The 15,106-nt window shown below is 45.9% G+C and overlaps 1 protein-coding gene across 5 annotated transcripts; it reads left to right on the forward strand.

Annotated features, from left to right (window-relative positions):
• The first annotated feature begins 4,119 nt into the window (after window positions 1-4,119).
• TAC1 (tachykinin precursor 1) lies at window positions 4,120-10,580 on the forward strand. 5 transcript variants are annotated; one of them, XM_030971385.1, is made up of 6 exons: window positions 4,120-4,210; window positions 4,960-5,097; window positions 5,268-5,364; window positions 5,977-6,000; window positions 7,652-7,705; window positions 9,954-10,578. In XM_030971385.1, exons 2-6 carry the CDS (start codon window positions 4,975-4,977, stop codon window positions 10,001-10,003), a joined length of 348 nt encoding a protein of 115 aa, XP_030827245.1. In that variant the 5' UTR covers window positions 4,120-4,210; window positions 4,960-4,974; the 3' UTR covers window positions 10,004-10,578. The 5 variants fall into 5 exon arrangements, with proteins under 5 accessions (XP_030827245.1, XP_030827249.1, XP_030827246.1 ...); XM_030971386.1 differs by having other exon boundaries at window positions 4,195-4,281; XM_030971387.1 differs by lacking the exon at window positions 4,120-4,210 and adding an exon at window positions 4,300-4,309.
• Window positions 10,581-15,106: the final 4,526 nt, after the last annotated feature.

A 15,106-nucleotide genomic window follows, 5' to 3' on the forward strand; every position in this document is an offset into this window, starting at 1 on the left:
AATATTTTATCTCCCTTTTTCTTATGAAAACAACTTGGAGAGTTATGGCAAGGCATCTCTAGGTACCAAGCCCAGTTCTTCTCACAGTTGTTTTGAAATAATACACATCTAGAAATGTCTCTAGAGGCCCTTCTCCTCACCAACTCCCCCAGAGCTCCTGCAGATGTAGAGATGGCTTTTTACAGCTTTGTTTCCCAGAGATCCCCAACCAGATGAAGATAAGTGTTTTTCCCCTCCAAGGACATGCTCTCTCTCGAGCCCAAGAAACTTGACAGGACTGCAATTACTTCCCTTGCAGATGATTGACTCTAGAGATATTAGGTTGAGGGGACAACCTTCTCTGCAACATTCATGTTGTAGGTTTACAGTCAGCATTTTAACACCCTGACATTTATTTCCATTTGGTCCCATACCCCAGTTTCGCGTCTAACTTAGTGTGGACAAAAGTGAGCCTCAGATCCGGGTGAAGGAAGCTCACTCTAGATAAGATGTGATGATAATAGTGGATGGGTGGGATGGAGAGCAGTGATGGGAGTGTAAAAGATGACAGGAACAAGAAGAGTGAGGAAACCTATTAACTTTTCAAAGCGAGAATTAAAGACCAACATTGTATTTTCAGCTCCTAGCAGATGATTCAGTAACTGTAAGATCAGCCTTGCTTCTGCCTGTGCCTGCCCAGGAAAGGGCATTCCTGTGGCATGAAAATCTCACTGCTCCCCTCCTTGCCTGCCAGTGAGCACAATATAATTGTACCTAGAATGCTTTATTTTACAGAGAGAAGAATAAGAACTCATTCTTTATAGATGCAGAGGGGGAAAGAGGGAGATGCATAATTACCACATATGCCTCATATGCATTTACATGTACAAGCATATGCTCTGAAAACGTAAACCTTCATTAAAGGAGAAATTGAAGATGACAAATTTGTAACAGAAGATTTAAAATATAAGAAAGGTGAAAGATTAATTCAATAGTCTGTTCACACTTAATTAGAAAATAGGATGCCATGGTGAGTTCTGCTAATTTTTCCAATGCCACTTGGATATGCTGCGAATAAATAATCTTACAGTGGCAAAATAAATCACTGTGTTACAAACAGCCCTCATCTGCAATTGAAATCATTCTGTTTACCCTGGAGACACATACCTATGAAAAATTTAGGAGGTCATCAATCACAGCCTCTCTTTCCAATGTTTATAAAGTTGTATCTTTGGATAAGAACATTTCCAGGCTTCTTGTAATGATCAAAATCAGAGCTGAGGTCTGGTATATGTACAGAGAGGATTACTGTGCTCAGGTAGACTGCATCCCTAATTTTTGAAGTAACATAAAATAACTCTTCTGGGCTGTCTCTGTTACTTGAGTGTCTCTGGTAAAGTGATGAAAAGACATCTCAATGTACACAAGAATTAGGCTCTAGGTTTAAATATACAGTATGCAATTGCATAGCACAAGATCACTGAAGAACAATGATAGATGCATTCATTTCATGTCAAATGCTCTGAAATTGTGTGTACTCAAAAAATTCAAATCTGTATTCTGCACAAAATCTTACATGGACATATGCAATTTGCTATCTTCCCATCACACATCAGCTGTTTGCTAATGGTATAAGAATCACTAGGTAACAGCACAGCAGCCAATGCAACTTATCATTCAATGATCAGACTTTTACTGGAAACCAAAACATCATCATAAAATTGAAATAAACATTTCACAAGGATCATCACACGGGATCACATTAAGCCTACTGAAAAACCAATTCTCTGAGGTGCGTTTCAGAGGCAATTGCTTCTCAAATAGTTTTCCATTAGTGTTGAGATTCAAGCCACAACAAGTGCCTTTAGTCCAGTTCCTAATCCTTCTAAAGGAAATGTCTGGATAAGGACTCTGAAGGCAGCTTTCTGTGTCACTTCCACAGGAAATGTTAACCCTTATTTGGGTCATTTGGATCTAACGGTCTCTTGATTCATGACCAAAAATCTTTACAGTGGTTGTTAGAAATCACATGGTCTAACCCTAACAGAGGAGTGGGGTCTGTGCCCTGAGCATGGGGAGAGAACGAATATTTACCCAAGACACCTTGTACCTGCCTTTGAGCTCGCCTATTTATTCACAAAGTTGCTCATAGATAAAAAGCTGCTAATATCATGTGTGAGGAAGGGGCAGCTTTGATATCTATGAGAACCTTGTGAATAAATATGTGAATCAGGGGGTTTTGTTTGTGCCCAAAGACATTTTACCATGCTCTAGTACATCACTAGGATGGGGACTGGGCAGCACCAAGGCAGGAGCTTCAGCTTGCTTCCTTATTTGAGCCTTCTATGTCCTTTTCACATGAAAAAATGAACTCAAAATCCTCCTAGGAATCAGCTTTGCTCATTAGCCATGAAATCTGCTCACTTTCTGAAAAGTTCATAGTGCAATGTCTGGCTATTGCAGGTCAAAGAAAGATTAAACAGCCAATCTATTTTAAAATTGAGAAAGAGAAGGTGAGCTTGATCTATTAATAAGTTTTTCACTTCCACCCAAACTATTAGATAAGTCTGAGATAAAGTACTTGAATTCATTGAAGTCTGAAGACTGGAAAGGACCCCTTTTTAATTTTTTCTTCTCTTGCTCCCTCAAAAAATAAAATCACTGTAATTTCATAGGTCAAGTTACGGTTACATCCACTTTGGTAAAATGTTGAATTAGAGAATTAGAACAGATAGGATATTTCAGTTCAAATTTGTACTTTCCAAGTGATAGAAACGGACTTCATAGAAAGTTGGGAGTTCTCAGGATTTCTGAGAGATACCAGCTTCAGGAACAATTGCAGGATTGGCAAGTCTGGTTTGATGCATCTGACCGGTGCTCTGTTGGCACTACAGTAAACAGAAACAAAATAATAAACAAAACCACAAGAAAATTTTTCTTCAAGAGACTTCAAAGTTCACACACCAAAGGGAATGCTGCAAAGGTGCAGCATGAAAATCTGATGTTTTGGGTTTCCAGAGTTGATAAACATTGTGGTTTCTGCCAGCTTGTTGAAAGTCAGAATGAGGAGCATTCTCACCACCCTGCTCGAGCTCCCAGCAGAGGTGCCCAATCCAGGTGCTTGGGCTGCATGCAGTCCCTTCTCCAAATCGCTCTTTCTCAACCACACTCTCAAGCAGCCCATGTTGACAAGAGTGACCCTTAGCTCACTGGGCCACAATCTTATTTAAGTGCAGTCTTATAGACAAATCTGTCACAGGGGAAGGACGCCGGCAGGGATGTGCTGCTGCAGAGACTGACTCAGTACTCTCTCCAGTACAGGGTTCGCCTTTTCCCGCAGCCAGCGCAGCGGCGCCGGCCTGCTGCCCGGCGGCGGCAGCCCCCGAGCAGGCACACACACCCCAGACCCGGCGATGGCAGCCCCCGAGCAGGCACACACACCCCAGACCTGGCGATGGCAGCCCCCGAGCAGGCACACACACCCCAGACCTGGCGATGGCAGCCCCCGAGCAGGCACACACACCCCAGACCTGGCGATGGCAGCCCCCGAGCAGGCACACACACCCCAGATCTGGGGTGCCCCAAGCCGGCACCCAGCCTGTCAGGCCCTGCTCAGCTTCGTGCCTCCCTCACTTTTAGTCCCGGTGGGCTGGGTCCGCCTGAGCAGCGGCACGGGGGAGACAGAGCCGGGGGCAGGAAGCGGCCCGGGCACGGAGGCTGCCCCCCTGCCTGGCCGCCGGGGCTCCCTGCCCGCTGCTCTGGCTCCCGGCGGTGCGGCTCGCAGCGGAGAGCAGCTCTCCGTGCCCTGGGGGAGCGGGGCAGAGAGGCAGAGGCAAAAAGCGGCGTCTGCACTCTTACATCCGAACCCGCATCCCTCATCCAGATCCACACCCTCACCCCGCGTCCGCAGCCGGGACGCGCCTTCGCCGCGGACGGTGCGGGGAGGCCCCGAGGGCGCGGAGCTGCGGGGAGGGAGCGGCGGGGCAGCGACGGGAGCCGCCCGCTCCGCTGGCCCCGGGCAGTGCCCAGAGGCGCCGCCGGAGCAGGGGGCGGGGGCTGCTCGCCGGGGCGGGGGCTGTCACGGGGCTGGGACGATAAAACCGAGGGTAATTGCATTTAGGCAAATGAGGCTGTCCCGGCCCTCCCCGTCTCCCGGCATATAAAGTGGGGAGCGCTCCCACGGCCGGCCAATGCGCTTGGAGAGCGGCGCTCGCCCTGCCCGCTGCAGACGGTGCGTGCGCTGCGGGAGCCCGGCCGGCCGTGCCTGTGTGCGAGGGGTGCGCTTGTCCTGTGGCTGTGACGGTGTGTGTGCGTGTACTGCTTTGTCCCGGTCTGTATGTGGGTGCCTCTCTGGGGGTGCCTATTCGTGCTTGTGTGTCCGCACGTGCGTGCCTGGATGTGCCAGCATGTTTTTTGTGCCTGTCCTTATGTGTCTAGCTGTGCAAAGGGATGAGTGTACACCTCTGGACACATGTGTCTCTGTGTTTGTGTGCGTGGACAGCTGCGTACCTACGTGGGTGTGAGCATTTAAGGTGTGTAGCTCTTTGTATGAGTTCGTGAGTGATGCATGTGTACCTGGATGTATGTGTGAGGGGGATGTATCTGTCTGCGTGTGAGTATTTGGGAAGGTGTGATTCCTAGATGTGCATAGACGTGTGAGGGTGTGTTTAAATCTTCCTCTGTACTTGCGTGTGTGAAGGGGCACCGCTGGCTGTGTGTGTCTGTGCGTCTGTCCGTGTGCTGGGGAGCGCACCGAGCTGCGTGCCGCTGTATTCGGTGTGGGGTGTGTGTCTCTTCAGAGGGCTCCGCAGCAGTCGGGGTGGGGGTGCCGGTGTCACTGGGCAGTGTGGGGCTGTCCGTGCGAGGGAGCGTGTCCGCCGTGTGCCCCGGGGCTGTGTGTCCGGGCGGGCAGGGCTGTGTGTCCGGGCTGTGCGCTGTGCCCGCCCGCGGCTGCCACGGCTCCAACCTGTGCCCCCGCAGGACGTCCCGGCGGCGATGAGGCTCCCGCTGGCTTTCGCAGTGCTCCTCCTGGCCTCGTCACAGGCGCTGGGCGAGGAGATGGGAGCCACCGACGACCTCAGCTACTGGTCCGACTGGTCCGACAGTGACCAGGGGAAGGTGAGCCCCGGCGGCCCCGCGGGGTGGGGAGCGGGGGCTCCGTGCCGGGAGGGGTCCGGAGCCGGGGGCTCCGTGCTGGGAAAGGTTCGGAGCCGGGGGCTCTGTGCCGGGCACTGCCCGGCTGGGACTGAAGGGGGGTCCGCACTGAGCGCCGCCGCTGTCGCCCGCAGGAGGAGCTGCCGCTGCCCCTGGAGCACTTCCTGCAGAGGATGGCCCGCAGACCCCGGCCTCAGCAGTTCTTCGGCCTCATGGGCAAGCGGGATGCCGGTGAGCGGGGCGGGGGCTGCTCACGCCTCTCTGCACAGCTCTTCTCCCAGTGCCTGCCCAAACCTTACACGGTTATCGCTCGGGATTATATGTTACATCTGTTTCTTAGGCTGCCATGAGGGTACTTTGGGTTTAGGCTCTTTTGCTTTGTTGTTTCTTTCAAGTTTTATACGAGATAAACTCACTGATTCGAAAAGAGAGGGCTTTAAAGTCTTGGGTGTGTATCTGTTATATCATGTAAATCCCAATAAGGGATAGCATGATAATCATAGGTCGGCATACATGCCATTGAAACACCAAAGGGAAATTGGAAACTCGTTGAGTATACAATTATTGTCATGTTTTCTACGTGTTTACTCGACCAAGAATTGATCTAAGAAATTGGAGCTAAACTAATCTAAGTTGTGTGGGTTAAGCTGAAACAAGTTTTTAGTCTCTTCAAAGAGAAATGCAGTTGTAAACCATCACCCTAATTCCCTTAAGTGGAATGTGCGTAGGTTAGTTTTTGTATCTGATTTTTCAAAGCATTGCAGTAGCATCATATGTATATGCCAATCCTTTTTAAATAACTCTTTTTGTCTTTTTGTCTCTTTCCTTTCCTCTTCCAATCAGGATATGGCCAGATCTCTCACAAAAGTAAGTTTAAAAATTACAAATATTTTAAGTAATCATGAGAAGACATTCAAATAGGGAATAGTGTATTTGACAGGATTATTTAGAAGGTGACTGGTTTCAGCCAGGGACTGTCAGCACCACTGGTGGAGAAATGATCTATTAAAGAATTGAAACCTCCCCTTCAGTGCCACTGTGAGCCTGTACCTCATCTGAGCTGCTGCAAGCTTTGAGATTTCAATCCATATTAATGTGCGGATGTTGCAGCTCTCCCTTATTTCCCAAGGGGGGATTTTGTAAGCCTTTCTCATTGGCAAGGCAGGCTTACTGCCAGACTCTGAGAGGAGCAATTAAGATGGCAAAATCTGGAAGATTAGAATAATGAATTCCCAAGTCCCCAAGAATGCTTTCATGGGAGCACCCAGTCCTCACATGCGAGATGCTGCATCTGTGCCCTCAGCATTGTCTGGCAATCAGACTCCTGCTCGCAGGAGGGGCTGAGTGATGATGTGCAGCCATATGAAGAGCCATATCTTGCCCCCCTAGTAAGTGTGCCTTTCTCTGCTTCTGTGTAACACCAGGCAGGAGATGCTGTCAACACTGGGGTGTTACATTGCTCTGCGCAGTGGTAATTTTATTTTCTGAAATTATCTCATGATGTTTAAAGAGAAACTGGAAGATTTTTATTAAGTAAACATTATCTTATATCCTGTGAAACCTCCTCTGTCCACAGAGGCCAGCAACTGTCCCAGTGTTCTATTATCCACAAGATGCTTTCTCTGGAGTTATGTACTGGAAGACCAAATAAAGAGTCTGACACAAAGCTCATGGCAAATTACCATCTGACTAAAGTAAAAAAATTACAATTTTCTGAAACTGCTTCAGCTTGAATTAATACACATGAGGTCTGAGTATCTTGCTTTGTGTATGAATTCACCAAGCAAAATTCTTTCCAAAGAGAAACTTCTAGGTTTAATTCAAAAGCCGCTTTAGATAAAGCAGAACAGTTCATTTTCATTCCTTGTCTGAAACTATAGCTACTACTATAACCTGATATGTACTGTAGGCCTAAACTTGGAGTAATTTATCCTCTACACTTCCAGTGTCTTGAGAATTACTAAAGGGACAGGAAGGTAATACCTGAACTTATAAATATTCCAGAAATAGAGCCGGACTGTCTAGCTCAGACGTGTCCAGACATAGAGTCCCATTGGCTTCCTCTCCAGTAAGGGCCTCATCTGACCTGTGAGGGAGGATTTTCTTCCACGTTACAGAAATAAAACAACAACAGAAGAGATGCACCACACAGATGCAGGCTATACCAAGACACTGCCGTCTTGTGCATTTGCTCGGATCAGTAGGAATCATAACGGGAGAGAAATAAGATTTGTACTGTTAGTGGCCATTGGTTTTCCATTATACTTTAAAAACCCCCAAAACCAAAGGTCTATCTAACCTAATGAGAAGATGTCCACTAGCTGGCCTGTGCCTTGGTCTATCCTGTTCAGTCTGATCAGTCAGACTGCTGTTCATTCTCTGTTGTCTGAGTGATGTGAACAACTGGTCTGTGGTATAAACATTTTCAGACCCTGTCTTCTTTCCTTGCAAGAACCTGTTATTTTAAAAGCCTGCCTAGTTAAAATGTATTAAAATACCCCTAAATATATTTTTTCAGGGCATAAAACAGACTCCTTTGTTGGACTTATGGGCAAAAGATCTTTAAATTCTGGTATGTATTTGACTAAATCTGATACTTGGTGATATTCAGCCTCTTCATTCCGTTGCCTCTTTGTTCCCTCTCAGCGGATGGAAGAAGCAGTTTTCATGTAGTGTAGATCCAGAGCTCTCTGTGAAAGAATCAGGATTTTCTTTGTTACCCAAGATATTTCAGAGTTCACCTCAATGCTTGAAATGACCAGGCTGGTCTGAGCTGCTGGCAAGCTCACGTAGAATTCCCCAGAGCACTTTCATTACTGTCCCGTCCTTGCATGTTCTGCCAGTCCCCAAAGTGCTATTAAAACAAAAAAACCCAGAATTTTAATGACATGTCAAGAAAAATGTGGAGGCTGAAAATGCAAGGGTCACTTAACTTGTGGTCTAAATCCAGATCTCATCAGGTAAAAAGGATATCTTCTCTGGAGACCCTTATTCCTAATACTTGGAGTAGAAGGTGAAAGAACAGAACTTTGCCATTAACACATCTCATTCTGCAGATCAGGCTGTTAAACATTCACAGTCTCTTTCGGCTTTTGAATGCTTTTTCACCTAAAGCATTTTAAACTCTGAATGGGTACTGTGAATTTGTTTTCCCATAGCATCCATATGGGGCAGAATTCTTCTCTCCCCTCGTGTGCAGAACCCCTGTGGGAAACTGGAATCTCCCCATAGCTCTACCTTCCTTCCCTGTGCTCTAGGGCTGTACTGTGGAAATCCCTCACTGTGAACCATAAAGTATCAGTTGATTCTCCAGGATAAGAATTAAAAAAATAAAAAAACCCTAATATATATTTCATGTCTCTGAAATAGTTCTCAATGTTTTGTTAAATGGATGATAAAAGTTAAATTACTAGCTGACACCTTTACATTATGTGGATACATGCTGTGATCTATATTCTGCAATTATGGTTGTCAGTAACTTTTATTTTCAATTAAACCCCCTTCAAGACTAGTAATATTGCTCTCTGTATTATTTTGCAAATTGCTACGTATCATGAATAATTTTGTGCAATTTTCTGCAGTGGCAATAGCTATTAAATGCATAATACCTGTAAATATATCTGCTATGACAAAAGTAAATAGTCTGCAAGTAATAAATTTGGTTTGGTTTCCACTGGGATTACATTTACATTAATATGAGAATGGAAAATACAGAAAATGTTTTAAAAAATGCAAAGATGTTATTGCCCTAATTTCAAAATTGCTGGTGTAGTCAGGATACTGTTATGTGGTATTTCTGACAAAAGGGAGTAATGATGTTTTACTCTGTTAGGCTATGTAACACCTGTCTGACAGGTAAAACTAGAATTCACAGCTTTTCTGCCTCTGCAGGGAGGCTTGAGGGGGAAATGATAAGAAGTTTTTTCTGCTCCACCAGAGGAGAAGATGGGTCCTGAGGACTGTGTAATCAAAGCAAGATCAGGCATAGTGAGTGTTAGGACTACCCTCACTTCTCCCTTTCAGGAGATATTTAACTAGGCAGGACATTTACTCCATGCTGTGGTTCTCTTCTGCAGAAAGCCCCTGAGCTCCCTGGTAGTGGGCAGGAGTCTGTGCTGTCCCTCTGGGTGTGAGCACATTGCTGATTTACAGCCTCAGGTGCCAGAGCGGGGTGAGGGGATGCTGATGTCTCTGTCCCTGGTTTGGGGACAGCCGTGCTCAAGAAGGGCTCTCTGGATTTCACTCTCATTTAAATGAGCAAGAAGGAGAGATCTACCACTACTAAACATAAAATATGTTGCTTAAGACTATTTTAGCCTGCAGCTTGTCATCATGGTAGTCTGAGAAGCTTGAGGAGCCTGGCTCCTGCCACAGTGTACAGGAAAATTATCCCTCTGTGCCAGGCTTGTGGACAGGGAGAGTTTCCAAGAGCTGGCAAGGAGCTGACTGCACAGGAATGAAGGTGGATAGGTCTGTGCAGAAGCCCTCTGCCACAAATTGACCTGAATGCTTAGATCCCTTCAGTCAGATGAATTAGGGAGGTAAAGGGGCTCTGAGTTAATGGTGCCTCAAGCAGCCCAGCAGATGAGAGGTGGAAAACACTGCTCAGACCTTCAGCCTTCTGGAGCACAGCATAGTCTGAGAGGTAACACCAAACCAAGCAGCTCAGATTGGGCCAGGAGCCCTGGTCTCTGTTCCAAACCAGGCATGCCTCTGGTGCCTGGTGGTGCCAGCTGGCTGCAGGTCTCTGACGCTCTGTGTGCTAGCTGGTGCTCATGCAAGGCTGTACCTTGTGCTTCAATCTGCTTCGTTTTTTGCAGGGTCCTCTGAAGGGAGCATAGCACAGAACTACGAACGGAGGCGTAAATGAGACGTTCCCGTGCATTATTTATTAAACTTCATTTGTTCTAACGGCCAATGCAGTGTAATATAAACTAACCACTGTATGAAATAGTTATTTATTTAATAACTGAAGGGGGTTGTTTTTTTCGAGTTGTACATTCAATAAAAGTATTATTTTTCATATTGTGGCAGTGACACGTGTTGTGTAGGTGTGTTGTGGTTCTGAAAGGACCAGCAACCCTGGTGATGTCTCACAACAAAGCACATGTTTGATATGACCTGTAGAGTTATGTTTACTAAACAAGTAAGTATTCTTTTGTTCATTGAAAGTGAGTCGATCAGCTTCACAGCTAGTGCAGAACAGAACTGATGTTCAGTCTAGTGCCTCAATTTGTTTCCATGGTTTATTATGTACTGTAATTTCTGTATCAAAAATATATTTGTATCATTGCAGCATGTTTTATGTTCTGTGATTATGCATCAATATATTTTAAAAGGGGGGATGGGTAATGTTTGAATGGGAATCCAAAGTCTTCACTTCATAGTTTGGAATTTTATGATAGTAACATTTTAAATAAAAACTATTCTGGGGCTTTTGCAACATACTTCCTTTGGTGATAGTGATGGAGTTATTTCCCACATTGGTCTGGAATAAGAAATAGCAACAGTGGTCTGAGACTGGAAAGAAATATCAAATTATTTTCTTTTTGCAGGGAGGCTGTGAACCTCCTCATGTGTGTTTGATGAAGGTTTGAGGGATTTGCTCCTGGAGATAGGAGTTCCTGGGATTGCTCCAGGTCACACAAGGTGCCATCCCTCTAAACCTGATGGAAATCAGGAAGCATGTTTACTGAATGGAAAGAGCAGGATGTATCCCCCCAGCTCCAATAATTTGGTATGGAATTAATCCAACATTGTAGGTTTATTATTTGAAAGACAAGCTCTTAATAAGTTCTATCCCTCAGATTCACAATAAAAGCCCCTGTGGGTGTGAATCCATGCAATATAAAAGAAAAAAAAAAGGTGACTGTAATTATCTTTTTAATTAAAATGTCTGATTGCTATATATCCAGGATAGGCCTGAAATGCTACATCCATCTCACAGATGCCAAGGCATCTGGAGTTCTATCTCCTTTCCCCCTGCTATGAGCTGTACTTCTCTGATGCTATGATGCAAACTTTCATTGCAGATGGATCACCAATAAAAACAGCCAGTGTATACAAACCAAATTTAAAATTAAGTAATATGAAAGATTTCACTGCTTGTTGTTTTCCATTTTGGAAATGAACTCGTACACCTCCATTTTCAAGGTTACCTGAGGCATCATCACAACCACCCCCATTAGGAGCAGGTGGGTGCTGGGCCTCACCCCTCTGGGTTAGAAGCAGCACCTAAGCCTGCCCATGCTTAAAACAGATCCCACTTTCAGCTAGCTGGAAGCCAGATCTAGCAAGGTGGGGGGCTGCACGGTGGGAAAACTGAGGTGGCTTGTGGCAGGGACCACGCTGATGTGAGTGAGACACAGTGGTTGTACTGGCACTCTGGCAGCTCTTTGTCTTTCCAGGGCTAATTTTCAGGCTAATAAACTTCTGCATGAGCTCCCACTGAGCTCAGTGAGGAGGAGAAGCTGACTGCTGGGCTAGCAGAACAGCAAAAGGACTGTGGAAATCATGTTGAATAATGCTTGGTGAAGGGTAGAAAGAAAGAAAAATTTTACAATGCTGTTATCCTTGCCTGGAGGACGCTGGTGCTCACAAGAGCTCACAGTCTGTGTGTGCTGAATTTTGAGACACAGAGAAGAAAGAAAAGGCCCCACCATTCACTCCCTGCAGCCTGCACATCTCAAAAACCTCTCTGCAGTAGTAACCACTGCAAAGCCCACAAATATACATGGGCTTTGAGTGTTTGAAAGACAGCACAGGTACTAAATAACAGCATACAGTAAACAGATTGGATTGAATTTTCTAGAAAGAACATAGAATGGGTTGGGTTGGGAGGCACCTTTAGAGATCATGAAGTCCAACCCCCTGCCATGGACAGGGACCCCTTTCACTAGACCAGTCTGCTCAGAGTTCCAACCAAATTGACACTGAACACTTCCAGGAGTGGGGTATCCACAATATCTCTGGGCAATGTGTTGCAGAGTCTCACCACCCTCATCGTAAAGAGTTCCTTCCTTAAAACCAATCTAAGACTACCCTCTTTCAATTTAAATATCTGATCATCTTCATGCCCATCCTCTGCAGTTGCTCCAACAGGTCCATGTTTTTCCTGTGCTGGGGAACCCAGAGCTGGATGCAGCACTCCAGGTGAGGTCTCACCAGAGCAGAGCAGGACAGGATCATGTCCGTCTCCCTGCAGCCTGCCCTGCCTGCAGGATGGGGTTGTCTTTCTGGGCTGCAATCTGGGTGGAGTTGCTTTTCCACAAAGAGCCCCAAGTCCTTTCCCTCGGGGCTGCTCTCAGTCCATTCCCTGCCCACCCTGTATTTGTTCTTGGGGTTGCCCTGACCCAGGTGTAGCAGCTTACACTTGGCCTTGCTGAACCTCATGAAATTCACACAGGTTGACTCCTCACACCTGTCAAAGTCCTTCTGAGTGGCATCCTTTCCCTCAAGCATGTCAGGGGCATTACTACAATTTACTCTAGAAGGAAAGGCTGAACCTCTGTCACCAAAATAGTCTTTTACATGTCAGTCTGAGTTTACATGTTGAGTGGTTTCAATCTGGCATTTTAAACAACTCATTTTAATTTCTGATAGCAAAATAATTTTGTCAGATTTGTGCTAATCCGGATTTTGGACAAGTTTCAATTTAGCATTGATTTATATGCTTGTATAGAAATATATTCCAAGCTAGAAATAAAGCAAACACACCAAATGGCATAGCCTGAAATGTTTCAACTGCCTCTACCAACAATACATTAAAAACCCCTCCTCACATTTCAGTGCTGGCAGGGATGGCTCAGCCAGGCCATGCCACACTGGGGCTGTGGGATGTGCCTGTGCAGCAGCTCCTGGGCAGAGGTGGAGGTGCATGAATTGCACACATTGCAGGGATCCACTCCAGCTGTCTGTTCCTGCCACAGACTCACTCCCAACATCTCCCCACAACAATATTTGCCCTCATGGGCACCCTGGGATCCTGGAGACACAAAGAGGAATTCTGATTTTACCTGCCTTTAGTCTTAAGCAATATAGTCTGTAGACTACTGAGTACTTCAAAGGGAGTTTTAAGTAATTTCTGTGGTCTTTAATCCTCCTTTTAGGGCTTCACTGGCTTTTAAACACTTTTATGTGTGGGACAGCATTGCCTGCAGCCCCAGGCTATTCCTGCCTTGAACCACTGGGCAGTGCCTACTCTCCAGCTCCACTGCAGGCTGTGGAGGGGCTTTTACTAAATCCCTCCCTGTCTCCAACAGCCAGCCACACCTGGGACACAGACTGAGCTCTTTTTGGTGGCAGCAGTCTGACATCCATCATGTTGCATAAACCAATCAATAACACTGCAGCAAGGGCATCTGTCAGCAAAATGCAAGCAAGCTTTAAATAAAGCAATGGAAGTCTTTCTAGGAAATCAGCACAGAGTAAACCCGATGCTGATAATTGTTCCCACTGGGAATGCTACAGGCAGTTTGACATCACAGCCCACCTCCAACATGCTTAGCACCCTTTTTGCTTATTTTTTCCCCTAGAAATACATCAATCATCTGCATTGTGACATGTGACTGCTCTTCTGTAGGCACTGTCTCCCCTACACACAGGCACTCCCCTTCACCCAGACAGTGATGTTGAAGACAGGTTCTCAGAAGCCTGCCTTGCCAAGAGCGACACAGAGGGCCAGCAGCTCCATCCAGCATCTCCATCTCTGTGCTGTTGCATGGAGACTGGTTGTCCATGGTGGAGATGCAGCCAAATTTAACCTGGCAAGCAAAAGCCAGGGCTGTGGCTTTTGCCACCCTGCCCATGAAATGGGGAGCTGGGAGGGGGGTCTGGCTCCCCATACCTCATTTCACCTGGGGAGCTCAGGCTCTGCAGTTCTTGCCTCATTCTGATGCCACAAGCAAATCCGTGCTCTGTTCATGCCAGGATACTGGTATTTTCCAGCATGGTCTTAAACAAAAGAAAAGGGAGGATCTGGAAATGTCTGGGCATGGATCTTGCAGGAGCCCAACCCCTAGCCATCACGAGCTAGAGCAGAAAAGCATCAAGAGGTTTTTTGAAAATTATTAAAGTGAGTCTTTAAAATGCTGTTTGCTGAGAGTACATCAGTAACAGCTCCTTCAGAGCTGCCAACAGCCATTATTTAAATGCAAACTTTGTCCCTTAAACTATGTCTCCTAAAAGATGGCTGACTGCTTTATCATAAGAGATCCCGAGCAAGTCCCAAACTTTGGTAATGACCAAATGCTCTTCTGATTAGCCCAAGCAGCTCCCTTAGCCATAATGCTACACACTGCATGGACAAACATCTCAGAGTGACAGCACAAGAGCACACAGGGCTCCTTCCCCAGCAAACAGCCACCTGCAGTGCCAGATACAGCCTCATATCATCGTGTTATCTGCAAAAGAGCTCCCTCCCTTTACAGAAGATAATTGTTCCTTAAAGAGTAGCAATCTTTAAATTTTTGGTTTTGGTGTTAGCAAGTGAACAAATATCCTTGAACCTACATCTTTCAGGGAAGAAAAAAAGACACTTTGTGCATTATTCTTTTAATACTTTTGATAGAGACTGAAACAATTGTCAGCTGGAGAGGCTGTGTGAAAATCATTATGATATTTATTTTAAATTATCACTGCTCCATTCCTGATAGATATCTGATTTCTGTCAGAATAAACCATCTCAGAAACTTCTTTTTAAAGAGAGGAATATAGAATATGTGCAAAAAACATCACCTCTTGTTTTCTACATCCATCTCCAAATTAAACAATGTTCCCACCTACTGCATATGGAAGAAATGAAATGTGAACAGACTGTTAGACAACAAAACACTTTATCTCTCATGGTGCTTCATGCTCTCCCAGAAGCCTGGAGGGAGGAAGCCCAGCAAGGTGAGACGGCTTGGCCAGAAGTAACAGCAGTGGCTGAGCTAGAAATGGCGTGCACACCATGTACCTAACCAGCCACTTCAGT

This window comes from Camarhynchus parvulus, chromosome 2, assembly GCF_901933205.1.
Source record: "Camarhynchus parvulus chromosome 2, STF_HiC, whole genome shotgun sequence".
Lineage (NCBI taxonomy): Eukaryota > Metazoa > Chordata > Aves > Passeriformes > Thraupidae > Camarhynchus > Camarhynchus parvulus.

Excerpts from the sequence above, each read along its gene's own strand:
- TAC1 (XM_030971385.1), top strand. The coding sequence starts at position 4,975 with ATGAGGCTCCCGCTGGCTTTCGCAGTGCTCCTCCTGGCCTCGTCACAG. Across the intron at positions 5,365-5,976 it reads CATGGGCAAGCGGGATGCCG|GATATGGCCAGATCTCTCAC; the intron begins GTGAGCGGGGCG and ends TCTTCCAATCAG. Across the intron at positions 6,001-7,651 it reads TGGCCAGATCTCTCACAAAA|GGCATAAAACAGACTCCTTT; the intron begins GTAAGTTTAAAA and ends ATATTTTTTCAG.